Here is a 27,343-nt window from a genome sequence, read left to right as displayed (position 1 = left end):
CTTAACTTCCCCAGGAATGCCAAACCTCAGGAACTTCTCCTCACTGCACGCCATCCTCTCTGCTCTGCAGAGCACCTCCACTCACCATCTGAAGAAGACATGGGGAGAAGTTTCCAGGTGTGTAGGCCTCTCTCCATAGGAGCACCAGGTGGAAGAGGATTCTCCCATAAGGCTGGCATTGCCCCCTCTTTCAACTGTCCAGACCTCCTGGGAGGCAGCAAACCCTGGGGACAGGGACTGGGATGGTGGATGCGGTCTCTTAGCCTCCCTAGGACTGCTTCAAAAATCCGTTTCCTTAAATATCAGAGACTGAGTTGAGCCAAATTGGAGATTTTCAAGTGTTTCCTTTATAGCAACAAACTATGTCCGTTTGAAACGAAATTTAGTCAAAATAGAACTGCACAAAAGAAATGGGAGTGGAGGCTCCAGGCAGCCAACACAAGGGCTCCCCCCAGGCCCACGGAGCCCTTTGAGCTCAGAGGAACCAGGTGGAAACCCTCACCTAGACAGTTTGGATCATTTGGGTTCTCAAATAAAAGGGATTTGCACTTACACCCCTCCCATTATTCACAAATTTCTCCTTCCTTCTTTCCTTTTCCCTCCCCTGAGGAAGAGTTCCCCAAATTTTCAAAAGCTGGTAGCAAAGATGACTCACAGAGCTGGGAGCTGCTCATCAAGGCAGAGTGGAGGCTGGAAGTCTAGAAAGAGAGAGGGAAAGGGGCACGAGACGCGGTGCCGTTTCATTTCTCACTTAAGGTATCTTTGAAAAATTCCAGTTTTGCCTTGTCTAGATAAACAGGAAGAGGGGTCTGTTTGGTCCATGGGCAGGTGGGGGACAGTTTGGGGGCAGGAGGCCCTGGTAATGGGATAAAGTGGCAACAGCTGGCTGTTTCAGGAGGGGATGCTGAACTGGCAGAATCAGCAGGTCTCTGGCTTCCATGCTAGTCCATCCTGCTGGCATTTAGCTTCTTCCAGGCTGGTGGGGCGGGTGGGAGTTCCTTTCTTCACTAAACCAGCCTAGCCCGTCCTCAGGAAGCCGGGCCCCTGCTGCTCCTCTGGTCTTCCCTCCATCTCCCAGGAGAGGGCACCCTGCCTTCACCAAGGATGGGCACTGCAGGGGACTCCCACGGGCCAAGTGGACGAACAGGTTGCCTAGCCTTGGGTCCAAATGGCTGGATCAGGGACATAAGACACCCATCTCGGTTTCCTAGCTGGCGAAGCAGCAGAGCTGCAGGAGATTTTGGTCTGGAGCTGGAGTCAGCCTTCTCCTCAGATGGTACCATGGAGGAGAAAGAGATGTGGGTTCCTCCAGGTCTCTTCCTGACTGAGGCCTTGGTCTCCCTGTCTGTCATCAGATAATACTGGGTTAGAAGGTCCCTGAGTCTCAGCTCCCATGTCCCCCCAGCTTTGGAGTCCACAGCGTGGCCCAGGTCCAAGTCCTGTTTTCTGGGTGTGCACTGCCCCCTCAAGGGCCTTGGTGGTAGAGCAACATGAAAGGGGCGAGGATGGGGTACTAGTGATGGGCTAGGGGGCTCTTTCTTTTTTTTTATATATACATTTTATTTTATTTTTTATTTTTTGCTTTATAACAAATTTAATCAGTTATACATATACATATGTTCCCATATCCCCTCCCTTTTGTGTCTCCCTCCCACCCTATCCCACCCCTCCAGGCGGTCACAAAGCACCGAGCTGATCTCCCTGTGCTATGCGGCTGCTTCCCACGAGCTATCTACCTTACGTCTGGTAGTGTATATATGTCCATGCCTCTCTTTCACTTTGTCACAGCTTACCCTTCCCCCTCCCCATATCCTCAAGTCCATTCTCTAGTAGGTCTGTGTCTTTATTCCTGTCTTACCCCTATGTTCTTCATGACATTTTTTTTCTTAAATTCCATATATATGTGTCAGCATACAGTATTTGTCTTTCTCTTTCTGACTTACTTCACTCTGTATGACAGACTCTAGGTCCATCCACCTCATTACAAATAGCTCAATTTCGTTTCTTTTTATGGCTGAGTAATATTCCATTGTATGTATGTGCCACATCTTCTTTACCCATTCATCCGATGATGGACACTTAGGTTGTTTCCATCTCCAGGCTATTGTAAATAGGGCTGCTATGAACATTTTGGTACATGTCTCTTTTTGAATTATGGTTTTCTCAGGGTATATGCCCAGTAGTGGGATTGCTGGGTCATATGGTAGTTCTATTTGTAGTTTTTTAAGGAACCTCCATACCGTTCTCCATAGTGGCTGTACCAATTCACATTCCCACCAGCAGTGCAAGAGTGTTCCCTTTTTTCCACACCCTCTCCAGCATTTATTGTTTCTAGATTTTTTGATGATGTCCATTCTGACTGGTGTGAGATGATATCTCATTGTAGTTTTGATTTGCATTTCTCTAATGAGTAAAGATGTTGAGCATCCTTTCATGTGTTTGTTAGCAGTCTGTATATCTTCTGTGGAGAAATGTCTATTTAGGTCTTCTGCCCATTTTTGGATTGGGTTGTTTGTTTTTTTGTTATTGAGCTGCATGAGCTGTTTATAAATTTTGGAGATTAATCCTTTGTCAGTTGCTTCATTTGCAAATATTTTCTCCCATTCTGAGGGTTGTCTTTTGGTCTTGTTTATGGTTTCCTTTGCTGTGCAAAAGCTTTTAAGTTTCATTAGGTCCCATGTGTTTATTTTTGTCTTTATTTCCATTTCTCTAGGAGGTGGGTCCAAAAGGATCTTGCTGTGATTTATGTCATAGAGTGTTCTGCCTATGTTTTCCTCTACGAGTTTGATAGTGTCTGGCCTTACATTTAGGTCTTTAATCCATTTTGATCTTATTTTTGTGTATGGTGTTAGGGAGTGATCTAATCTCATACTTTTACATGTCCCTATCGTTTTCCCAGCACCACTTATTGAAGAGACTGTCCTTTCTCCACTGTACATTCCTGCCTCCTTTATCAAAGATAAGGTGACCATATGTCCGTGGGTTTATCTCTGGGCTTTCTATCCTGTTCCATTGATCTATCTTTCTGTTTTTGTGCCAGTACCATACTGTCTTGATTACTGTAGCTTTGTAGTATAGTCTGAAGTCAGGGAGCCTGATTCCTCCAGCTCCATTTTTCGTTCTCAAGATTGCTTTGGCTATTCGGGGTCTTTTGTGTTTCCATACAAATTGTGAAATTTTTTGTTCTAGTTCTGTGAAAAATGCCAGTGGTAGTTTGATAGGGATTGCATTGAATCTGTAGATTGCTTTGGGTAGTAGAGTCATTTTCACAATGTTGATTCTTCCAATCCAAGAACATGGTACATCTCTCCATCTATTGGTATCATCTTTAATTTCTTTCATCAGTGTCTTATAATTTTCTGCATACAGGTCTTTTGTCTCCTTAGGTAGGTTTATTCCTAGATATTTTATTCTTTTTGTTGCAATGGTAAATGGGAGTGTTTCCTTGATTTCACTTTCAGATTTTTCATCATTAGTGTATAGGAATGCCAGAGATTTCTGTGCATTAATTTTGTATCCTGCAACTTTACCAAATTCATTGATTAGCTCTAGTAGTTTTCTGGTAGCATCTTTAGGATTCTCTATGTATAGTATCATGTCATCTGCCAACAGTGACAGCTTTACTTCTTCTTTTCTGATTTGGATTCCTTTTATTTCCTTTTCTTCTCTGATTGCTGTGGTTAAAACTTCCAAAACTATGTTGAATAAGAGTGGTGAGAGTGGGCAACCTTGTCTTGTTCCTGATCTTAGTGGAAATGGTTTCAGTTTTTCACCATTGAGGACGATGCTGGCTGTGGGTTTGTCATATATGGCCTTTATTATGTTGAGGAAAGTTCCCTCTATGCCTACTTTCTGCAGGGTTTTTATCATAAATGGGTGTTGAATTTTGTCGAAAGCTTTCTCTGCATCTATTGAGATGATCATATGGTTTTTCTCCTTCAATTTGTTAATATGGTGTATCACGTTGATTGATTTGCGTATATTGAATAGGGGGCTCTTTCTGATGGACTTTAGCCGTCTGCCTCCTAGGGGAATCAGATCAACCTCCAGAAAAGGAATATTCCTCTAGAAAAGGAATAAGGTGAACAGCTGTGGTACTCGCTGTGGGAGAGTGGTAGAGGAGTGGAAATCAGAGACCCTCTGTGCAGGACACTCCCTGCTCCGTCCCGAGTCTTACATTTACTGGTAGAACTTGATAATACAGAAGTGGGAGACCCATTGAATTGGTAGATGGGGCAAGGGGGCTGGTATCAAGGACAACTTCCCAGAGCAAGGGCTATTTACACCCATCTCTGAAAACAGGTAGGACCTGGATGGAACTGGAAGCAACGGGGGGTTCCTGTGGGTGCCTCTCAAAGGTTTCAACTGAATGACTGAGACACACTCACATTTTCAAAGGTAATATCCTCTATAGTCAACTGATTGTAGATGTGTTTGATTAAATAACCGGGAACTATAACCTTGACAGACTGGCATGGAGGACCATCACAATTCTAATAATCCTTTATGTATACTGATATTAGATGCTTATCAGGTCTAATATTTTCTTCCATTCCATGGGTTGTTTTTCACTCTCCTGATAGTGTCCTTTGATGCACAAAAGTTTATCATATTTATGAAGTCTTAATAGATTGTCTTATGAACTTATCTATTATTTCTTTTCTTGCTTGTGCTTTGGATGTTATATCTAAGAATCCTTTACCAAATCCAATATCATATTTACCCCTTTAAGAACTTTATAGTTCTAGCTCTTAAATTTAGGTTTGCTCCATTTTGAGTTTTGTTTATGGTATAAGGTAAGGATCCAAATTCATTCTTCTGCATGTGGATATTCAGTTTTCCAAGCACCATTTGTTGAAAACACTGTTTTCCACATTCCATGGTCTTTACCATTTGCTGAATTTCAACCATTTGTTGAAAATCATATGACCATAGATATAGTTTATTTCTGGACTCTCAGTCTATTCCACTGGTCTATGTCTATCTTTATGCCAATGATGCACTGTTTGATTACTACTGCTTTATAGTAAGACTAAAAATCAGGCAGTGTGTTTTCTAACTTTGTTCACCTTTTCCAACATTGTTTTGGCTATTCCTTGCAATTCCAAGGGTCAGCTTTTCCATTTCTGCAAGAAAGATTTGTTGCAATTTTATAGGGATTGCACTGGATGTACAGATTACTTTAGAGAGTACTGCCATCTTATCATAAGTTTTTCAATCCATTAACATGGTGTAGATTTTCATTTATTTATGACTTCTTTAGCTTTTTTTTTTTCAGAAATGTTTAGTGGTTTTCAGAGTACAAGTCTAGTACCTCCTGGTTAAATATTTTTTAAGTATTTTATTATTTTTAATGCTCTTGCAAATAATTTTCCTCAGGTTGCTCATTTCTATAGAATTATAATAAATTTTCATTTCTACAGTTGTATTGAATGGCAATTGATAGATGAGTGCTAATCTGTATCCTGTAACATTGTTGAACTCATTTATTAGCTCTAACAGTTTCTTTTTGCTTCTATTTTTATTCCTTAAGAATTTATAAAATCATGATATCAGCTTTTACCACCTTTTTCAGTGACACAAAGTTCTGTCCTGTGGCTAAATTAAGTGTGTCTCAACATGGATCTCCCCAAGGCTGCCTCCTAACCATGGACAGTGGAAATCATTATTGGGCAAAGTTTGTTCAACAGAAATTCTCTTTAGTTCTTGATCTTTTTACCAAGGGAATGAATTAGACCTGAGACTTCATTGTTCAGCCCAAGTGCCATCCCATGAATTGCCGGCCTGTATGCCATCTGTGTGGACAGCGCCTGTGCATCCCATCACACTGCAGGGGACAGCTGCTGGGTAGCCTGGGCCTTCTCAGGGGCAGATGTCCTGGAACAGCCTTGTCGCAATGTGGGAGGTCAAACGTCAGCTCTCCGAGCACGTCAACAGAATCTGGGTAAGTCCTGGGAGCCATGACCTGGCCTTGATTTTCTGAGCGTGACCAGTCTGGGGTTGTTGATCAGGGTCTGCAGCAGGAGCCACCTTGTCCTGGACCTCACTGAGGTGCGGGGACCTAGGACAGAACCAGAACCAGTAGACTGGGAGGAGGGGGCAGCTTGTCTCTGTCCTTCTCAGAGGCTGTAGCGAAAGCTGCCCAGAAGGTGTGAGGTGTGGAAGAAGGAGCTGGACCAGGACTCCTGGGGACATGAGGGTGGCTGGAGGAATGTGAGTTTGTCCCACAGATCTGGGTATCTGCAGCATTGGGAATAGCAATGAAAACGGTCCAGGTCAGTGCTGAGTGTCCACGACAGAACATGGCTAACTGGAGGGCTTCCCAGCGGAAGGCAGAGCAAAATAATAGGGGTGGCAGGGGTGGGAGTAGACAGTATAGAGCCTTCAGGGGATAAGGGTCGGTGGCTGGGAGAGCTTGTGGTAAGGAATGGGGCAAATTAAGCAAAACTGCACACCATCTTGGAGGGCATCTGGCTTGCAGCCTGGGCTATGGGTAGCATCTCAAACAAATGGTTGAATGAAGGACTCAGCTAGCAGAACTAGAGCTCGTTTCTGGAAACGTGGGAGGTGCCCAGTTAGCAGGACAAGGACACAAGGCCTCAGGGGTCCTGTAGCCAGGCTGACTGGGGGCAAAGCCTCCTGATCCCCTGGGTAGAAGGGCTCCCAGGGCAGGGAGTGTGGAGGAAGAGGGGCAGGGAAGGAGGAACCTGGGACATCTCAGGGATCCCAGGGAAGCCTGAAGGTACGTGTTTCCTGGTGTCCGACCCCAGTGTAGGTTCAAACAGGAGACTTACCTGCTGACTGATTTAGGTACCAGTATTTGATGGCCTGCTGCAGCCTCCTCTCTCTGTGGCCTGTGATCAGGATGTGACAAAAGCTGACGAGCACAGGGTTGGTGTGATAATGATCCACATAGAGCATGCCAATCCACGCACTGAACCCTGAAATCCAGAAGGCAAGTCAGGCCATGCAGTACGTCCCAGGATGGCCCAGCTTGTGCTTTTTATGACGTAACTGCAGCATCACTTTGTTCCCAAATGGTGCCTGTGTCTTTGCTGAGAATCTAGAAAATGAGGTATAAAGAGCTGGAAAGATTCTTAGAGATCACACCCTCATCTGTTCATTTTATGGGAATTTGAAGCTCATAGCAGCTAGGAGCCTCTGTGTCTTATATGAAGAAGGCAGCAGCCATTAAATGAATGAATGAGTGAATGAACAGACATGGGCCAGAAACAGGACAAAAACTGTTTTTTCTCCACAGAAAAGGCTTTGATTTTGGCGCATTTAAACTGAACAAACCATTTTCTTAACTAAGCTTGCAACTAACAACACCAGTAATTCTGAGGTGTGTTTTCTCAAAATTTTCAGAGCCGTGCATTCACAAGTTACCTTCTAACTGTTCAGCTAGAAATCCGCTACCTCCTACTGCCCTTCATTCTGCCTCAAAGGTCTGTCAAACATGCAAGTATTTAATAGCCTGAATTCCCTTCTGACCATTGGGCTGAATAGTTTTGTTTTGTTTTGTTTTGTTTTTCTATTCAGCTTTATAGCCTCCATGGGAAGATAAGCTCTAAGCATAAGTGAAGAGTATGAACTCAGGCCTCTGGTACCCGACTTCCAGGCAGCTTCTGCAAAAGTACAAGACCAGCGCTCCCCAGATGCATGGCCACGTACCCATGTCTGCTCTCTCATAGCCACTCTGCAGAATGGTCCTGTCGATGCGGGCGATCAGCCACGTGCCCAGGATGCAGCTGATGAGAAGCCTGGAGAGGCAGGCGCCCAGGCCCAGCAGCACGTTGTAGAAGAACAGAAAGTAGTTGAAGTTGTGGAATGCTCTCCTGCAAACAAAAGCAGGCGGAGGGGCAGCACCTTTCCGTATGAGAAGGTGGCTACGCAGGTGGGCTCAGGGGCCCCCCAGACCTGTGGTCAAAGCCTACGTCTCCCGTCTCCTAGCTGTGTGACCTTGTGATGTTAGCAGGAGCTGACTGTCCCCACTTCGCAGCTGATGTGAGGACTGGCTCAGAAACAGTGTAGAGGGTGCTGAGCCCAGGGCAGGCTGAATGTGAGTGGGGACTATAAACCTCATGTGGCTACAGCTGGGTTTGTGGTTACGGCAGAGGGTGTGGCTTTCCCACTGTCCATTGCAACAGTCACCTGCCCCCAGCTAGAACTGCTCCAAGTCCTCCAGATGAAATTTCTCAAATGACCACCTGATCACATGATCGGTCTCCTGTTGCCTATGGGATGAAGCCCAAACACTGCATATGAATTCTGGGGTCCTCTCTGAGAGGGGCTTTTCTGGCATTACCACTTTGTACCTCCTTCCTGTCCCTCACCATCTAAGGCCACTGCATGGCCACAATATTGGATTCTCACTCTTCTCCCAACACATCCTGCCCTTTCATGGCTTCCTGGCTGTATCGGTGCGGCAGGGGCTGCAGCCATGCCATCTCCTCATCTCTGCCTGTAGGAATCTTACCGTCCCACCGACCTCAGCTCAAACGTCCTGCCTGTAGCTGAAAGAGAACCCCTGCCTCTCCTCCACCCCCTCGCCTCTCCTTCTTCATTACTCATGTTTCTCTTGTAATGCTTTCACACCCTCTGGACTCTACTGTCCCCGTATGTCTGTGTCTGTCGGCTCCAGTGCACCGTGAGCACATCACAGGCAGATTGCGTGGGGTATCTCTTTATCCTCAGTGCCCGTGTTGTTTCCTCCATGAGTGAACAGCTTTGAATGAATGAACTAGAAAGGATTACCCATGGGACAGGCACTATTGTTCTAAGTTCATATTTTAATACATTTCAGCCTCAGAACACCTCTCTGATGTATGCACAATTATTTGTAAAATGAGGAAGTGGAGGTTCATAGATGTTTAGTAAGGTCACACAAGGTCACAAAGCTCATAAGGGGCAGAGCCAAGATTTGGCCACAGGCAGTTAGGCCCCAGTTCTGAACCACTGCCCCTCACCCTCTCAGAGAGTGTAGAGTCCACCCAGGAACCTGCCAAGGGTGAAGAGGAAGGAACGAGACTGCTGAGGCCAAAGCCCTACAATGCCCCGCTCCCTTCTCTGCCCTCACCTGTTGTTGAGAGCCAAGGGCTTCTGCTTGTCAGCTGTTCCCATCTTTGGTTGCAGGAAGAAGCTGGCGGCGATCCATATCTGCAGGACCATGAGGCCCAGGACGATGGATATGGTGAGGCTGAAACACAGGGTGAGACCATCTTGAGGTGGCCTTGTCCACTCTTCCCAAGCCCATCTCGAATGCCCCTTGATAGAGAGAAGAGAGATGCTGCCTGCCTGCCAGACCAACAGTAGCTTGAGCTCTGCCCTTTATGCCTACAGAGCATTCTCCTGCCCACTGTGCAGATGAGAGAACTGAGGCTCACAAAGGGCAGATGACTTTCTCAAAGCTGCATCATCAGGTCTTCTGGCTCCAGACCAGAACTCCAGGATTTAATTATGTCTTTTTGTTGAGGGGTGGCAGCTGGGCTGAGTGGTTTAACAGTATAGGAATCAAAGAAAGGATGGGGCTTTTAGAAGAGCTCATGAAGGCCATGGGAGAGTGGACAGGGCAGGTTCTGCCCCAGACTCACAGGAGGCTCTAGGTGAGTTTGGAACAAAGGAGCTCAGAGCAGGGAGGTCCCCAGAGGGCACCACGCCCTGTGTTTGCCATTCTCTGAGTGGCAATGTGGAGTGGTGGTTTAAAGAGGCTTTGGTTTCACATTGTCCAGCTCCCAGTCCTGCCTGCTCCCCTGGGACAAACTGCTCAGCCTCTCTGTGCCTCTGTTTCCTCATCTGAAAAAAGGGAGCTAATGTAAGTCCCAGCCTCAAAGAGTTCTTAAGAGAAAAGATGTGTAGTGAATTCTCAATAATGTCAGCATTCACTTTTACTTTCCATATGGATAAACTGAGGCTCAGAGAGGCACTTACAAGCCACACATCTGATCTAAAACCCAAGCTCAGATTTCGTCTCTCCTTCCACTATACTGTCCTTTCTCTCACTTCACCTCCCTGAACCTCAATCTTCCCACCTATAAAATGGACACATATATATCTCCCACAGACACAATTGTGAGGACACCATTGAACAGTGAGAGTGGAAACATTTTGTAAACTGTGAGGTTCCCATCACAATGAGTTGCTATTTTAGTCCATCCTTGGGTCAGAGCTGAGAGAATGGGTCCAGGGATTGGTGAGAGCCCAGCAGGAAAGGGGTATTTCAAACAGCAGCTGTGAGGGCCCACCAGCTCCCAGGCCCTGGGCAGTGACAGGAAGCCCACCCAGCACTTACATCCCGATGCCCAGTCCTCGGAGCATCTCCAGGGCCTGATTGTGGATGACAGGTAGCACCAGGCTGTACATGATCACTAGGCCACATAGGCTCTGCATCACGTGGATGATGAGGTAGCCTGTGGGTCAAGGGAGCCGGTGGTCACTCAAGGCCCTTCAGGATCCAGTCACACAGGTCCCTCCCTGCAGTCTCCCCTCTAGCCTTCTCCCAAACGAAGGTCCTGGCACTCTTACTTGCACTGTTCCTTCTGCCTGGCAGGACCGCCGACCTTCTGCTCACCCTGCCAGGTGCAGTTCAAACATCAACTCCACTAGAAAGGCTTCTTGCCCTGTCCTGGGTGTGGACAGTCACTTCCTCCTCTGGGTCACCACCGCCCTTAGCATATACACCCCATGGGCAGAGGACAGGTGGTGATGATGACCTACACGAATGTGTGCTTCTCACTCCTTCCGGAAGGTCCCTCAAGGAAGAGCTGGGGCCACTTCTGCCCTAAGTCTCTCCTCCCTACCCACAGCCAGGACTCTGCAGGTGCCCAGGGAATGTGTATTGAATTGAATGGGTCATGTGAGGGCACTTACCCCACAGAATATAAGCTATCTGCCAGCCAGAGTACCTTGCAATGGCCACCTGAGATTTAGAAAGAAAAAAGGGTCTGAGAGGGGAGACATGCTGATTACCTCTAACACGTGTCCAGCATCCTTGTCTCATTTGAGGGTCACCCACCAACCCACCAAGGCAGGTGTCATGATTGTCCTCATTTTACAGATGAGGAAACTGAGGGCTGGATGGGGACAGGGGCTGTCCCGAGTCACCCAGCAGCAGAACATACTAGAATTGAGGACTCTGGACCCCCAGCCCAGAGCTCTTCCTCCCCCCCCTACCCCCATCTGAGGTTCAGGACAGCAGGTTTTGGCCTCGGAGCAGAGAGAGGCCTCTGTAGACTTACCACACTCTCTGACGAGGAAGGATTATGGAACTTCAAAGGGAGAAAGTGTTTATCTCCTGCCCACAACCTCTTCATTTGCTTTCTAAAGAAAAAGTGGGAGTTAGTAATGCTCATGACCAGGGCTTAAAAATCATTTTTAATACTTTTTTTGAAAATTGAGATATAATTGACATATAACATGATATTATTTCAGGCGTACAATATAATAATTCGATATTTGTATATATTGTGAAATGATCACAGTAAGTCTTGTTAATATCTGTCACTGCACAGTTACAAAAATTTTTTTCTTGTGATGAGAACTTTTAATCTACTCTCTTATAAACTTTCAAATATTCACTATTTTTTAACTATAGTCACCATGCTGTACATTACATCCCTATGACTTATTTATTTTATAACTGAAAGTTTGTGATTTTTAATGCCATTCACCCATTTCACTCCCCCCACCCCACCTCTGGTAACCACCAATCTGTTCTATGAGTTTAGTTTTAGTTTTGTTTTGTTTAGAGTCCATATATGAGTGAAATCATATGGTATTTGTCTTTCTCCATCTGACTTATTTCACTTAGCATAATGTCCTCAAGGACATAAATGCTGTCACAAATGACAAGATTTCATTCTTTTTTATGGCTGAGTAGAATTCTGGTGTGTGTGTGTGTGTGTGTGTGTGTGTATTCCACATCTTCTTTACCCATTCACCCATCCATGGACACTTAGGTTGCTTCCATATCTTGGCTATTGTAAATAATGCTGCAAAGAACACTGGGGTGCATGTATCTTTTTAAATTATTGTTTCCACTTTTTTGGATATATGCCCAGGAGTGGGATTGTTGGATCATATAGTAGCTCTATTCTTAATTTTTTGAGGAGCCTCCATACTATTTTCATAATGGTTGTACCAATTTACCTTCCCACCAACAGTGTAGGAGGGTTTCCTTTTCTCCACATCCTTGTCAACACTTATCTCTTGTCTTTTTGGTAATAGCCATTCTGAAAGATGTGAGGTGACATCTCATTGTGGTTTTGATTTGCATTTCCCTGATGATTTAAAAATCTTAAACTTAATATATTTTGTAAAAATAGCATATAGCTACCTAATCTCAATGGTGACTGAATGTGATTGTTGAGACTGTGTGTGTGGCTTTTAGTTTCCTTAGCTTGCTCTATTTTCTTATTTTCTCTACAATGAATATACATTACCTATATAATATTATTTCAAAAAAAATTTTAACGATAGCCCCCCACTTATAACAACATAAAATGAAATGAAAAAGAAGCCACAATTCCTCACAATCCCAGCACCCAAAGAAATCACTGTGTGCTTTTCCCATGTGCCCGTCTCAGCCTGGCCCTTTGCCTAAAGATTAGGTTGGCATAGTTTTGTTCACAGTCCACATTCACATCTGTATCCTCCTTTTTTCTTAACATCCCATTCCAGCAATTTCCAGGTTATTTTGCAATTTCATCACCACTGAATTGGGAAGACTTAGTATGAAATAAAGAATGTAAGTATCTCATTCATAGTTTGCATATTTATTACATAATGAAATGATATTTGAGTTATGCTAGGTTAAATAACATATATTATTAAATTATTTTCACCTCTCCTTTAACTTTTTTAAATAGTGTCTATTAGAAAATGTAAAATTGTATCTGTGGCTTTCATCGTGTTTCTGTTTGGCAGTACCAGAGTAGGGTGTGCAACCAGGAATACAAACACGCACAGATACATTTGCAGAGAAAATTTCTGGAAGGGCGCACAGAAAATGAATAACAGTGCTTAGCTCTTGGGCAACAATTTGGGGCCTGATGGGAAGAAGACTTACTTTACACTAAATATTTTGGTAACTTTTTTTTTAAAACACAAGCCTATAGATAGGTTGGCATAATTATAAGAAAAATAACGACACTGGCACAGTGCTAGTGCTGTCCAAAGGGTGCTTTCTCATCCATTATTTCCTCTGCCCCATGGTCCTGTAAAGGAGGCGGGGCAGGGATTATCACTCCTGGGTGACAGGTGTGGACCGGAAGGAGGCCTCCCCACCACAGGTGCCTTCTTGTCCCTGTGCCCTCAGCTACCCTCCACCCACATCCATGCAGCCAGCTCTGCATTGTGGTTGTTCCTTGTGGTAAAATGCCTCAGTGAATATCTCCCAGCCACTTATAGGCTAATGAAGGAAGTAGCAGACATGTCACTACAACAGGCAGGGAAAGGGTAAGCAGCAGTGTCCAGTCCACCCACAGAGCCCAGGGAGAAGAAAGCAGAGACAGGGAGCAAGGCAGGGCTGGGATGGAGAGCTGGGGCTCTTTGTGCCAGGAGAGTCTTCACTTAGATGTCATCTGCAAGAGACCCAACCTTTGGGTAGCCAGATGGGGAGGATGCAGGATGCTCTGCAGGGGCGGGAATTGGCCCTGGGCTTCCTCTGAGTGAGTGGGTGGCTGTGAACCAGAGACTGAGACAGAGAGACAGAGAGAGAGAGGTATAGAGAGAGGCAGAGACAAAGGCAGAGAAATGGAGAGAAAAGGGAGCAATAGACGCCTAAATTCAACTTCTGTCTGCATGCAAATGCCAGCTACATACTGAAGGTCATCCCCTCCTCCTGTGCTGCTGTTCTTGAGACTGATGCCCCTGGTTCCCTTGTCCCAACCTCCTGTGAGGTCCCCTTGAGCCAGATTCACCTGCTGGGAGCGCAGTGTGATTAGTCCTGGAGAGGAGGGTGGGTCTAACACCTAGTACAATGCAGAAGTGTACAAGAAATGACAAGGTCAGAAGGGGCCAGAAGACAAGATCAGCTGCTAATAGCCTGGCTAAAGTTATTTTGTTGAGTCTCACCTGCTCAGCAGTGAACATGGAGATGAAAGTACCGCTTAGGGTTTTGCTGAAAACCAAAAGAAGACTCTAATCACAATGTCAAGCTTATAGTGGGAGCTCAAATCAATAGTTTTTTGTTTGTTTGTTTTTGTCTTTTACTACCAATAGGTACGGTTGTCCCTAGACCCTATATATACTGCTGTTCCCAATTTGGGCACTGCTGGCACTGCTTGGGAATTCTGAGAAAAGTCTGTCAGCTGCTTTCCTGGCTGAAGACACACAAATGACTCCGAGAACCCTCTTACCTGTAACAAGCCAAGATGTGAAACAGGTAGCTCACACACGTGAGGGAGGCAGGCAAGATGGTCACCACCCAGACTCCTGAAACAGAAGAGGTGATACGAGAGGCCTCAGAAGATGAACCAGAAACTATTTTAAAAATGCAGAGGGGATTCCCTGGTGGTCCAGTGGTTAGGACTCTGCACTTTCACTGCTGAGGGCCTGGGTTCAATCCCTGGTCGGGGAACTAAAATGCAGAAACTCACAACAGAAAGGTTTGGGCAAAATATACTGTACTTCCTTTAACACACCTCTTGTGCAAATAACGTTTTGCTTATTTTCTGTTTCATTTTAGCCACATACCCTCGATATCCTTTATTTCCTGCTTATTTATAATCTTTTCCTTTGGTATTAATATTTTCAATCTACAGTGAGTAATAGAAAAAGAAAATTATGGAGCGTACACATTGTAGGTAGCCTCCAGCCTAGTAAAACATCATGAATTCTTGAACTTCCAATCTCCGCTTTTTGGGGGGTGGTTACCCACCCCCAATAAACAGTCACCTCGTGCAACGGTAACTGGAATCAAGGTCTTGACTATTCATTCATCCATCTTTCAGTATGTTTTTAATATTTCGTACCTAACTTGCTTTCAGAATGATTCTGTGTGCTTGTGAGAGAGGGATGGAGACAGAGGGAAGGAAGTAAAAGCTTCTGTATAAGCCGACTCTCAATAGGTACAGAAAAGGCATTCGAAAGAATCCAACACCTCTTTATAATTCAAATCACTCCATAAACTAGAAATAGAAGGGAATTTCCTCAATTGGATAAAAAGCATCTGCCAAAAACCCACAGCTAACATCATACTTAATTGGTGAAAAACAGACTGCTTTCCCCATCAGCTCAAGAATAAGAAAATCAATGTCTGCTCTTGCCAATTCTATCCAACATTGTACTGGAGGGTCTAGCCAGGGTAGTTAGGCAAGAAAATGCATCCAGACTGCAAGGGAAGAAATAAAACTATCTCTATTCACCAACAACATGTTCTTATATATAGAAAATCCTAAAATCCTAAAATGAATTAATAAATGAGTTCAGCAAGGTTGTAAGACACAAGACCAATATATAAAAGTCAATTGTATTGCTATACACTACCAACAAATAATATGAAAATGAAGTAAGAAACAACTGCATTTGCAATAGTATCATAAAGAATAAAATACTTCAGAATAAAGTTAGTAAAAGAAGTATACAACTTGTACACTTAAAACTACAAAAGCTTGTTGAAAGAAATTAAAGAAGACCTAAATTAATGGAAAAACGTATCACTTTTACGTATTGGTTGTTCTTTGTGAACACTGCAATACTCCCTAAATTGATCTACAGATTCAAATCCCTGTCAAAATTCCAATGTCATTTTTGGATAAATTGACAAGCTAATCCTAAAATTCATATAAAAATGAAGCGACCCTGAATAGGCTATACAACCTTGAAAAAGAAGAACAAAATTACAGGACTCACATTTTGGTTTTTTTTTTTTTTTTTTTTGCGGTACGCGGGCCTCTCACTGTTGTGGCCTCTCCCGTTGCGGAGCGCAGGCTCTGGACGCGCAGGCTCAGCGGCCATGGCTCACGGGCCCAGCCACTCCGCGGCATGTGTGATCTTCCCGGACCGGGGCACGAACCCGCGTCCCCTGCATCGGCAGGCGGACTCTCAACCACTGCGCCACCAGGGAAGCCCCAGGACTCACATTTCTTGAGCTACGGTAATAAGACAGTGTGATACTGCCGTAAAGATATACAAATAGACCAATGGAATAAATTGAGAATCCAGAAGTAAACCCCCATTGTCAATGTATTTTCAACAAGGATGACAAGACAATTCAATGGGGAAGGAATATGCCTATTAACAAATAGTGCAGGGGAAACTGATATTCACATGTAAAACAATGAAGTTAGAACCTTAACTCACACCGTATACAAAAATTAAATCAAAATGGATCATACACTCAATGTAACAGCTAAAATGATAAAAGTCTCAGAAGAAAATATGAGAGTAAATCTTTGTGACCTTGGGTTAGACAATGGTTTCTTAGACATGCACAAGTTATAAAAGAAAACAAGATATATTAGACCACATTAGAATTAAAAGCATTTGTGTTTCAAAGGACACCATCAAAAAAGTGAAAAAGCAACCCACAGAATGGAAGAAATTATTTGTAAATTATATCTCTTGTAAAGGATGTGTATATAGAATATACAAAGAACTCTTACAGCTCAATAATAGACAAATAAGCTAATTTTAAAGTGGGCAAAGAATCTCAGTAGTCATTACTCAAAGAAGATGTACAAATGGTCAATAAGTACATGAAAAGATGCTCAACGTCATTAGCCATCAGGGAAATGAAAATCAAAACCGCAATGCACCCCTGATGTTCATAGCAGCACTATTTACAATAGCCAAGACATGGAAGCAACCTAAGTGTCCAATAACAGATGAATGGATAAAGAAGATGTGGTATATACATACAATGGAATATTACTTAGCCATAAAAAATAATGAAATAATGCCATTTGCAGCAACATGGATGGACCTAGAGATTATCATACTAAGTGAAGTCAGAGAAAAATAAATATAACATGATATCACTTATATGTGGAATCTAAAAAAATGATACAAATGAACTTATTTACAAAACAGGAACAGAATCATAGACATAGAAAACAAACTTACGGTTACCAAAGGTGCGGGGGAGGAAGAGGGATAAATTATGAATTTGGGATTAACAGATACACACTACTATATATAAAATAGATTAAAAAAAACAAGGGCCTACAGTATAGCACAGGGAACCATAGTCAATATCTTGTAATAACTTATAATGGAAAAGAATCTGAAAAATAATATATATGTGTGTATATATATATAGATAGATAGATAGATATAGATATAGATATATATCTGAATCACTTTGCTATATACCTGAAACATTATAAATCAATTATACTTCAATTTAAAAAAATACAATGTGATACCACTTCATATATACTAGATGGCTATAATAAAAAATAGATGTTAACAAATGTTGATGAAGATATAGAAGCTGGACCTCTCATACATTGGTGATGGCAATACATAGTGATGAAGCTGCTTTTGTAAACGGTCTGGCAATTCCCCCAAAAGCTTAAACATAATTACCACATGAGCCAGAATTCCACTCCTTAGTATATACCCAATATATATAAAAATATATGAAAAACTTGTAGATGAATGTTCACAGCAGTATTATTCATAATAACCAAAAGTTGAAACAACCCAAATTTGCATCGACAGACAAATATATAAATACAATATTGTATATTCATACAACAGAATAAAATTCAGCAATAGGGCTTCCCTGGTGGCGCAGTGGTTGAGAGTCTGCCTGCCAATGCAGGGGACACGGGTTCGTGCCCTGGTCCGGGAAGATTCCACACGCAGCGGAGCGGCTAGGCCCGTGAGCCATGGCCGCTGAGCCTGCGCGTCCGGAGCCTGTGCTCCGCAATGGGAGAGGCCACAACAGTGAGAGGCCTGTGTACCGCAAAAAAAAAAAAAAAAAAAAAAAAAAAAATTCAGCAATAAAAAAGAATGAAGCTGAGACACATGCTATGATATAGATGAACCTTATAAATATCTTGCTATGTGAAAGAAGCCAATCAAAAAAGACCACGTATTGTATGATTCTATTTATATAAGATGTCCAGAATAGGCAAATCTATAGAGCCAGAAAATAGTGGCCTGGGAGAGTTGAGAAATGGGGAGTGACTGAAAGTGGTCATGATTTCTTTTAGGGTGATGAAAATGTTCTAAATTTGACTGTGGTGATGGGTGCATAAATTTCAAAATACTAAAAACCACTGAATTGTACACTTTAAATGAGTGAATTGTATGGTATATGAGTTATATCTTCATAAAGCTGTTTTTAAAAAGAAGGAAAAAGAAAGCTGATTTCCATTCCTTTCAAGTTTCAGATGTGTCTTTATCGGCATCACCAGGACTAGGCAATTGCTCTATCCCAAACCTCCACCAACACAAAGGATGCACGTAAACCACCATAAATCTCACCCCAGGGTATGCAGGGGACACATCCTTGGAAGGAGAGGATGGAAGGAGTCTGGCCACAAGAAGAGTGAGTGCAGACATTTTCCAGCCAGCAGCAAGAACATGACCGCACACCTTTAATTTAATGCCTTTATCATTCCAAAGGTGAAGCATGTTCAGCCTAAGAGTCTCTCTTGGAAAGAGGGTAGCTGTTTAAAGCTGGAAGAGATTGAGACAGAGTGAAAATGTTATATACTGATTCTTAAAGTGTCTAAACGTGAGAAATATATCAAAGAGGAGACAAAACATGAGTGAATACGGTGATATACTCACTATAATTCACCCAGACCAAGTAACTGAGGTTAGTATTAAAAAGTTGCCCAGGGCCTCCCTGGTGGCGCAGTGGTTGAGAGTCCGCCTGCCGATGCAGGGGATACGGGTTCGTGCCCCGGTCTGGGAGGATCCCATATGCCGCGGAGCGGCTGGGCCCGTGAGCCATGGCCGCTGAGCCTGCGCGTCCGGAGCCTGCGCGTCCGGAGCCTGTGCTCCGCAACGGGGGAGGCCACAACAGTGAGAGGCCCACATACCGCAAAAAGAAAAAATAAAATAAAATAAAATAAAAAGTTGCCCAAAACAGGGGTAGAAATGTGAATTTTCAGAAGTATGACTTGAAACAAGTATTATTAAATCAAACACTAGAATATGCTCGCTGAGTGTATAGGAAGGGACTCATCAGGCAGAACATTAAAGATGAATAAAGTGTTCAAGGGCAACAAAAAAGTATGGTAATATGGAAGAAGCAGTACCCACCTTAGTGTGACCTTCTATCTCATGTATGTGTAAGAGAATGTTCCTCAAATAATTCACAGTAGTTCTATTCCCCTCTGGTTTTGATATTCTACTAGCTTGTGAGTCTTAAGTGAAAATATTATTTGCATCACCTGTTTCATGGCTTAAGGAACATATGGTAATTTACAGCCATTAAATGTCAGAGCTACAAAGGCTTTTGGAAACCATTTGGTACCCTCATCCCAGTCCCATTTTAAAGATGAGGAAACTGAGGCCAAGAGAAGGGACCTGACTTGTCCAATGACAGAGTTTATCCTGACATCTTGTCCAGGTCCTTTCTCAACAAGGAACAGTGAAGAACTTTCCTTCCTTCATGGGCAATGGACATATAATTAGAGTATGTCATTTTCAAAGAAAGCTACTATTTTAAGGTAAAGTGACTGTTATGGACAGAATGTGTGTTTCTCCCACCCCCCACAAAATTCATGTGTTAAAACCCTAATCCCCAGTGTGATGGTATTTGGAAATGGAGCCTTTGGGAGGTGATTAGATCATAAGGGTGGAGCCCTCATGATGGAATTAGTGCCCTATAAGAAGATACATGAGAGAGTTTGCTTCCCCTCCCTGTTCTCCATCCAGTATGTGAGGACACAAAGAGAGGGTGGCCATCTGCAAGTCAGGAAACAGACCCTCCCCAGACACCAGGTCTGCTAGCACCTTCAACTTCCCAGTCTCCAGAACTGTGAGAAATAAATGTTTGTTTTTATGCCACACCGTCTATGGTAATTTGTTAAAGCAACCTGAACTAAGCAGAAATTAAATTTGAATGATATAAGTAAACTTTTCATATAATAATAAAGTCACGGACCACTGTTTTATCTTTTCCAAAGTGAAAAAAATATAATGATTTTAGTTGTTTCCACTGGCATCAAACAAAATAGGCTATTTGAGATTAGAAAATTCAGCCTCAAATAGGTTCTAACAAAATGGCCTGTGTCCTGACCCCTTTTTCCTTCGAGTCAACCCAGGGAGGCATAGAGCAATTGTAACACAGGTAATATCAAGACCAGCAGCAATAATCACTATAGGTGTGCACCTGCCACAAGTCACAAGTCCCTCTCTGTTTCCTACACAGGCAGCAGGAAGAAAGGTGGAGGATGGTTTTACCTTTGGTGACGTTAATCAGCTCTTTCACCTGCAGGAGGACTGGGGTCAGGGTACCCGTCTGGTTCACGGAGGCAACGTAGCTCTCCAATTCGCCTTCAAACACATCCAGCTCATCTCTCACATACACGAACATGCAGAACTCAATGACAATGAACTGGGGACACAGAGCAAATCTTTCAAGGTCTCACCTGAGTCCAGCTCAGTATATGAATAACATATGGGTCTCTCTTTGGTTTTGAGGTCAAAACTCTCTGAAGCTCAAAACTCATCTGCAATAGACTCTGGACACTTGCTACTGAGATGAATGGGATTGTGACTTCTTTGAAGACAGGAGTCACCCCAAACTCTGTTTTTCACACAACAGCATATAAGAGTAGGCACCACAAGGGCTCAAAGAACTCTTCAAACATTAATTAAATCAGAGTGAAATAATTAAAACAGAGTGAACTTTGAATAAGGGGTGACCCTGGGGACAATTCCAGACACTTCTCACCGTTCCCTTTCTTGTATCTTGGCAATGACCAAATTGGAGGAGGTGCTGTTTCCTGTATGCATGTCATGCTTGCTCCCCTCCTATCATCCTGTCATCCTGCCCTCATGCCCCCATCATCATGCCATTGCTTCTAGAGTCCCTGACGCCATTTTACTTCATCAACCGAACTGAATGTGGAGCTCAAATGCTACTATTTTCAGGCAGGTTCTCAATCCAGAGTAATTCACTAAATTTCCAAAGCACTTTTACCTTTTCTTTTTCTCTAGTTAGACGGCAGTACTTCATACCGTATTTTATCTTCTTGTCTTAGACCATGGGCTACTCCCAGGCCAAGACTCTGCTGAATCAGCTCTCTTCTCTCTTCCAGGTCTTAGTATAGTGTTTGGCATAGAGTAGACAACCAATAATGATTTAATAAACACAATAACACCGAGTGATTTACCCACTGCTGCAGAGAACTCTAGCTAGTTGTCCATTAAAATCTCTTCTCCCCTTTTTTGGGCGCAGGCTGGACTATATTTGCCAGCCTCCCTTGAGTTAGATGTGGGCACATAACAAGGTTCTTGTCAATGGAAAAAGAGTGGAAGGAATGTGTGCTGGGTCCACATGGCCTTTGAAAACCTCTCACATGCATTTTGCTGCCTGCTTTCTCCTTCTGCTGACTGGATGCAGGTGGTGAGGGTGCTCAGGGATGATGAAGGCACATGATGGAGAAACCAGTTATGGAACAAACACGTGGAAGATTGCTACCTCCCAAACCTCAACACTCACTCAACACTGTTAGGTGGGCAAAAATATATTCAGTGTTGTCACTGAAATTTGTGGGTTTATGTGGTACTTCATCATAACCTAATACATTCACTTAAAACTTAATCACAGGATTAGTTTATATAGGTATCATCCTAGTACATTTAAAATGAGCAGAAGACAATTTGGCCATTTTTATCCCACCATTTGACCCTGCTTTTGACTCAGACATTTTACCTCAGATAATAATGACCACGTGAAATGCTTTGATTCTGTACTTTATTGACTTCCTGTTTTCAATTTCATAGGTTTCTGCTCTAATTTTTATTACATCTATTCTTCTGCTTACTTTGCATTTTAATTTGCTCTTTTTTGTTTGTTCGTTTCCTAAGGTGAAAGCTTAGACGACTGATTTAAGATCTTTCTTCAGGTCTAATATGTACATTCAATGCTATAAATTTCCCTCTAAGCACTGCTTTTGCCGCCTCCTACAAATTTTGATAAGTTGTGTTTTCATTTTCATCTGTTCAAAATATTTTTAATTTCCCTTGATGTTTTTCTTTGGCTCATATGTTACTTAAAAGTGTGTTGTTTTTAATACCTACTACTTGCAGATTCTCCGTTATCTTTCTGTTATTGATTTTTAGTTTAATTCCACTTTGATCTGAGAGCAGATATTGTATGATTTCTATTCTTTTAAATTTATTAAGACGTGTTTTATGGTCCAGGATATAGTCTATCTTGTTGAATTTTCCATTTACTCTTGAGAAGAATGTGTATTGTGCTGTTGTTGATGAAGTAGTCTTTGGATTTCCAAAATATCCAATTGATTGATGGCATCAATTACAGTTCAGATTTTCCTACCTTGGCACTGGTTGCCATGGGGTTTCTGCTCCATTCTGTGATGATCGTGTCTCTTCAGTTTTAGGGGTAAAGGTTTGCTCCATGACCTCACTGCTCTTAGGGATCTAAGAAGAGTTGTTGATTCTTCAATTTGTTCAGATTTGTATTTGTTGTTAAGATGGAGTGGCATCTTGCAAGTTCTTTACATGTGGAATTGGAAACTGGAAGTCTCCGTAAATAACTCGATTATATTTATTAGTAATATTCACCACATGAGTAAAAGTGTCCTTGGAGGGGCTCCCCTGGTGGCGCAGTGGTTGAGAGTCCGCCTGCCAATGCAGGGGACACAGGTTTGTGCCCCGGGTCCGAGAAGATCCCACATGCCACAGAGCGGCTGCGCCTGTGAGCTGTGGCCGCTGAGCCTGCGCGTCCGGAGCCCGTGCTCCGCAACGGGAGAGGCCACGACAGTGAGAGGCCCGCGTACCGCAAAAAATAAATAAATAAATAAAGTGTCCTTGGAGTCAAAATGGTGGGGTCAAAGAACTGTACTTCTTTGATTTAGAGATACTCAATTTTGACCCAGCTTTTAAAGAACAACCCCTATCCTAGACCCACCCCATTTATAAAATAATAAAGGATTTGCTTAGATATACTTACAAGGTACAGGCAGATGAAAGCCAACACAGTGGTTCCAATCATCCTGCTTGGGAACTGAAAGTAGGGGTCCCACTCATATATCCTGGTTTGGAACCAAGACTTTTCTCTCTCTCTGTGAATGAATAAACATCAAGAGAAGACAGGTTGTGGCTGGTAAACAAATGCCTGATTCTTCTGAAAATAATATCATCTCCTCTTCTTCACCTTAGAGTATAGTGAAGAGAAAGAGCAGTGGTAGATTCCACAGTTTTCATTCTCCCCTTATTCTTAAGAACAAAGACTCAGTTTTATTCAGTACAGCAATCTACCAAATAAAAGGCTATAGTTCCCGACCTCTCTTACAGCTAAGAGTGACCAAGACTAAGCAAGCCAATTAGACGTGACCAGAGATGTGGTGTGGGACTTTGGGGAGGCTGGGCAGGTGGAACTGACACAGCTGGGAGGATTCCCTTTGACTTTATTCTTTTCTCCTGCCTGCCATCTGAAGGGCAGACATGGTGGCTGGCCCAGGCTGGAGCCCCAGCATCTATCTTGGGCCACAGACAGCCTTCATGATGGAAACCACGTTACTGGAACAGAAAGACAGACAATGGGTAAACTGCATGGTGGGCAGTCCAGGGTTAGTACGGACTGCCTGCCTCCAGAATTCTTTTACATGAGAAAGAAAGAAATCTCTCTTTTATTTGTGCCATGATTATTTTGCATTTTCTGCTATATGTAGCCAAATGTAACTCTAACCAAAGAACTAGTTTTGCCACTGTAGGACCTGGTTAGACATATCCCTTCTCTGGGAATATACCCTTGTGCACAGTGGCAGTGGCAGGGGTAGGGTGACTTGAATGGTCACTGAAGACCAGGTGTTCTTGCCTGGCCAAGAGCTATGTCCTCTTTTATTGGTAACAACATCACAGTTTTTCTCTGGGAATCTACTCTTCCCCACCATCAGTCCTGGTGGTTAAGTGAGACTGAACCACTTCCTAGTTCCCATGGTGAACATGTGACCCTGGTTTAACAATCAGTTTACTCCAATCACCTACTCACAGTAATTGGTTCTGGGATGCCATGTGGTCCAACTTGATCCAATGAAACATGTTCATGGGAATTTTGTTTGAATTATTTGAAAGAAAACATTCTCTTCTCTATGAGCTTAAGACAGGAGGGTATAAGCTTCGAGATTCTGGGGGCCACCACGGGGAGGAAGCCTACCTAACTAAGAGTTTAACATAGGTAAAAGCAGAGCTGAGAGATGAGGGAAAGAGACCTAGTTCTGATTATATCAATCAAACCCCTGGATCCATCTGTGTCTGAAAACTGGTGACCTCTAGGCTTTTTAATTATGTAAGGCCATAACTTTCCTGTTTCTCTTTAATTCCATTTGAGTTGAGTTTCTGTTATTAGCAAACAAGCGTCCTAAAACAGCGCTCTTCCAGTCATCTCCAGGTCTCTGACACTGTCAGGGCTCATCAGTATTGGTGCAAACACCGAGGGGCGTGAACAAATATAACTGTGCTTACTGCAGGGGGCACTTCCTCAGGAGCTGTTTGACGTGCTCTGCCTGGTGAACTTCCAGGAAAGCCTTTTCTTCCTGTGAGAAAAGAGAGAGGTTGATGTTTTGGCTCACAAAGTCTTGTTAGGGCTTTGGTCTCTTTGAGGGGCTATTTCCATAGAGGCCAGGATTTTCGGTAAAACTTGCCATTCCCAGACACCCGTCATTTATTGAAGAAACTGTAGGGTCCCGTCTCCTGTCTACCAAGCACTTCTTTCATGAAATGCCAGAGGCCTGACCTTCCTTGACTCTTCTGCTTACTGCTTTACACCAGCCTTTGTTTTGTGAAGTCGATTTTTTCCTTTGACATTTGGTGATTTCTCATCATAGTTCAAAACACTGTTCCAGAAATGAAACACCCAAAATCCCAGTGTTTTTATTTTTTATGAAAAGGAATTTCTCTTGCTCATTTCTTATTTTGAAATGAACTTTAATAGTATGTTTTGAAATGTTTTCTCCAAGTGTAATGAGCTTTCCACAATAGTCATCTGTTTTGCCAATATACTGAATATGTAAATTTTACACACTGTGAGATGAAATCTTATATATTGCAGATGTTGCGTAGAGTAAAAAAGACCTGGTTATAATTCTGACTCATAAGTGACATCAGCAAGCTGGAGGAACAGGAGGTTCCAGTTCCCATATGCCCTCAGATACACCAATTTTGACAACCTCCCATAGGTGAGAGTAACTTTGTGGGGGCCCAAGTATCTACCTTGGAGGTTACAGCACTCTAGTTAAGCAAAAACTCTAAGAATAGATGCATTAAAGAGAACAAGGAGAACAGTTTCACTTTACCAACATCACTCCTCCTCCAAAGTAGTATATAGCTCAGGGCATAGAGAGAAGGCCCTCTTAGCTTGTAATTTCTCCCATGAGGGAAAATAAAAGTGAAATGAGAGCCCAGCTTCCCCAGTCTTGGGGGACACTGCCCAACAGATCCATTCCTGTCTCACACCACCCAGAACACTGAGGGGATCAGCATGGCGGAATAGTCTGGGGAAAGCTAAGAGGAGGGAAATGGGGCAGGGGGTCGATGGGGTGGGGGAGTCCGTCTGTAGTCCTAGAAGGAACAGAGAAAGAGAAAAGGGCAGAAAGCTACATAAAGAAATAATGGGGGGACTTCCCTCATAGTCCAGTGGTAAAGAATCCACCTTCCAATGCAGGGATTGCGGGTTCGATCCCTGGTCGGGGAACTAAGACCCCACATGCCATGGCACAACTAAGCCCACATGCCACAACTATTGAGCTTGCGCGCCTCAATGAGAGAGCCTACATGCCACAAACTACAGAGCCCACATGCTCTGGAGCCCACACGCCACAACTACTGAGCCCATGTGTCCTGGAGCCTGCACACCACAACTAGAGAGAGAAAACCTGCACGTCACAACTAGAGAGAAACCCAAGCAGACCACACGCCATAATGAAAAGATCCTGCATGCCTCAACAGAGATCCCATGTGCTGCAACTAAGACCTGACGCAGCCAAAAAAAAATAAATAAGGAAAACAAATAAATAAAATAAATAAATATTTTTTAAAAAAAGAAATAATGGGGACTTCCCTGGTGGTCCAGTGGCTAAGGCTATGCACTCCCAATGCAAGGGGCCTGGGTTCCACCCCTGGTCAGGGAACTAGATCCCACATGCCACAACTAAGAGTTCACATGCCACAACTAAAGATTCTGCATGCTGCAACTAAAAGATCCCACGCGCCACAACTAAAGACCCCCCAGGCTGCAACAAAGATCTCACATGCCACAACTAAGATCCAGTGCAGCCAAAAAATAAATAAATAAATAAATTGGGGGGGTGTGGAGAAAAAAAAAGAAATAATGGCAGAAAGTTTCCCTAATCTGGGGAGGAAAATGAACATCCAGATCCATAAAGCCTCAAACAGACTGAATATATAGAGGTCTTCACCAAGACACATTATAATCAAAATGTCAAAAGTCAATGACAAAGAGAGAATTTTGAAAGTACACATACAAGGGAACCCGTTTAAAGATATCACGGGACTTCTCGGCAAAATCCTTGCAGGCCAGGAGGAAGTGGGATGATATATTCAAAATACAGAAAGAAAAAACCTGCCAATCAAGAATACGACTCTTGCCAAAACTGTCCTTTTCCAGGCAAACAAAAACTGAGGGAATTTATTACCACTAGACCTGCCTACAAAAAATGTTAAAGTGAGTTCTTCAAGTTGAAATAAAATGATGCTAATTAGCAACATTAAAAACATATGGAGGGCTTCCCTGGTGGCGCAGTGGTTGAGAGTCTGCCTGCCGATGCAGGGGACACGGGTTCGTGCCCCCGTCCGGGAAGATCCCACATGCCGCGGAGCGGCTGGGCCCGTGAGCCATGGCCGCTGAGCCTGCGGGTCCGGAGCCTGTGCTCTGCAAAGGGAGAGGCCACAACAGTGAGAGGCCTGCGTACCGCCAAAAAAAAAAAAAAAAAAAAAAAAAAAACATATGGAAGTATAAAAATCACTAGTAATGGTAAATATGTAGTCAAATTCAGAATACTCTAATACTGTAATGGTGCTGCATAAATTACTTTTAATTCTAGTATAAAAGTTAAAAGACAAAAGTATTAAAAATAACTATAGGGCTTCCCTGGTGGCGCAGTGGTTGAGAGTCCACCTGCCGATGCAGGGGACGCGGGTTTGTGCCCTGGTCCGGGAAGATCCCACA

The 27,343-nt window shown here is 43.3% G+C and overlaps 1 protein-coding gene across 1 annotated transcript in view; it reads right to left on the bottom strand.

Moving 5' to 3' along the window:
* Positions 1 to 5,930: 5,930 nt before the first annotated feature.
* The window catches only part of LOC132491602 (stimulated by retinoic acid gene 6 protein-like), a 74,157-nt gene continuing 52,744 nt past the window's right edge, over positions 5,931 to 27,343 (bottom strand). Inside the window, exons 8-18 of the mRNA XM_060100464.1 lie at positions 24,622 to 24,692; positions 23,108 to 23,219; positions 20,368 to 20,521; positions 14,358 to 14,433; positions 11,238 to 11,319; positions 10,870 to 10,918; positions 10,292 to 10,409; positions 9,080 to 9,199; positions 7,675 to 7,838; positions 6,795 to 6,941; positions 5,931 to 6,061 (exon numbers count right to left, since the gene is read on the bottom strand). Coding sequence (XP_059956447.1) covers positions 5,931 to 6,061; positions 6,795 to 6,941; positions 7,675 to 7,838; positions 9,080 to 9,199; positions 10,292 to 10,409; positions 10,870 to 10,918; positions 11,238 to 11,319; positions 14,358 to 14,433; positions 20,368 to 20,521; positions 23,108 to 23,219; positions 24,622 to 24,692 — 1,224 coding nt within the window. The remainder of the gene's footprint in view (positions 6,062 to 6,794; positions 6,942 to 7,674; positions 7,839 to 9,079; positions 9,200 to 10,291; positions 10,410 to 10,869; positions 10,919 to 11,237; positions 11,320 to 14,357; positions 14,434 to 20,367; positions 20,522 to 23,107; positions 23,220 to 24,621; positions 24,693 to 27,343) is intronic.

The sequence above is a fragment of the Mesoplodon densirostris genome, chromosome 6 (assembly GCF_025265405.1).
Source record: "Mesoplodon densirostris isolate mMesDen1 chromosome 6, mMesDen1 primary haplotype, whole genome shotgun sequence".
Lineage (NCBI taxonomy): Eukaryota > Metazoa > Chordata > Mammalia > Artiodactyla > Ziphiidae > Mesoplodon > Mesoplodon densirostris.
Note: the sequence above shows the minus strand (reverse complement) of the source record. Positions and strands in the feature narration are given on the sequence as shown.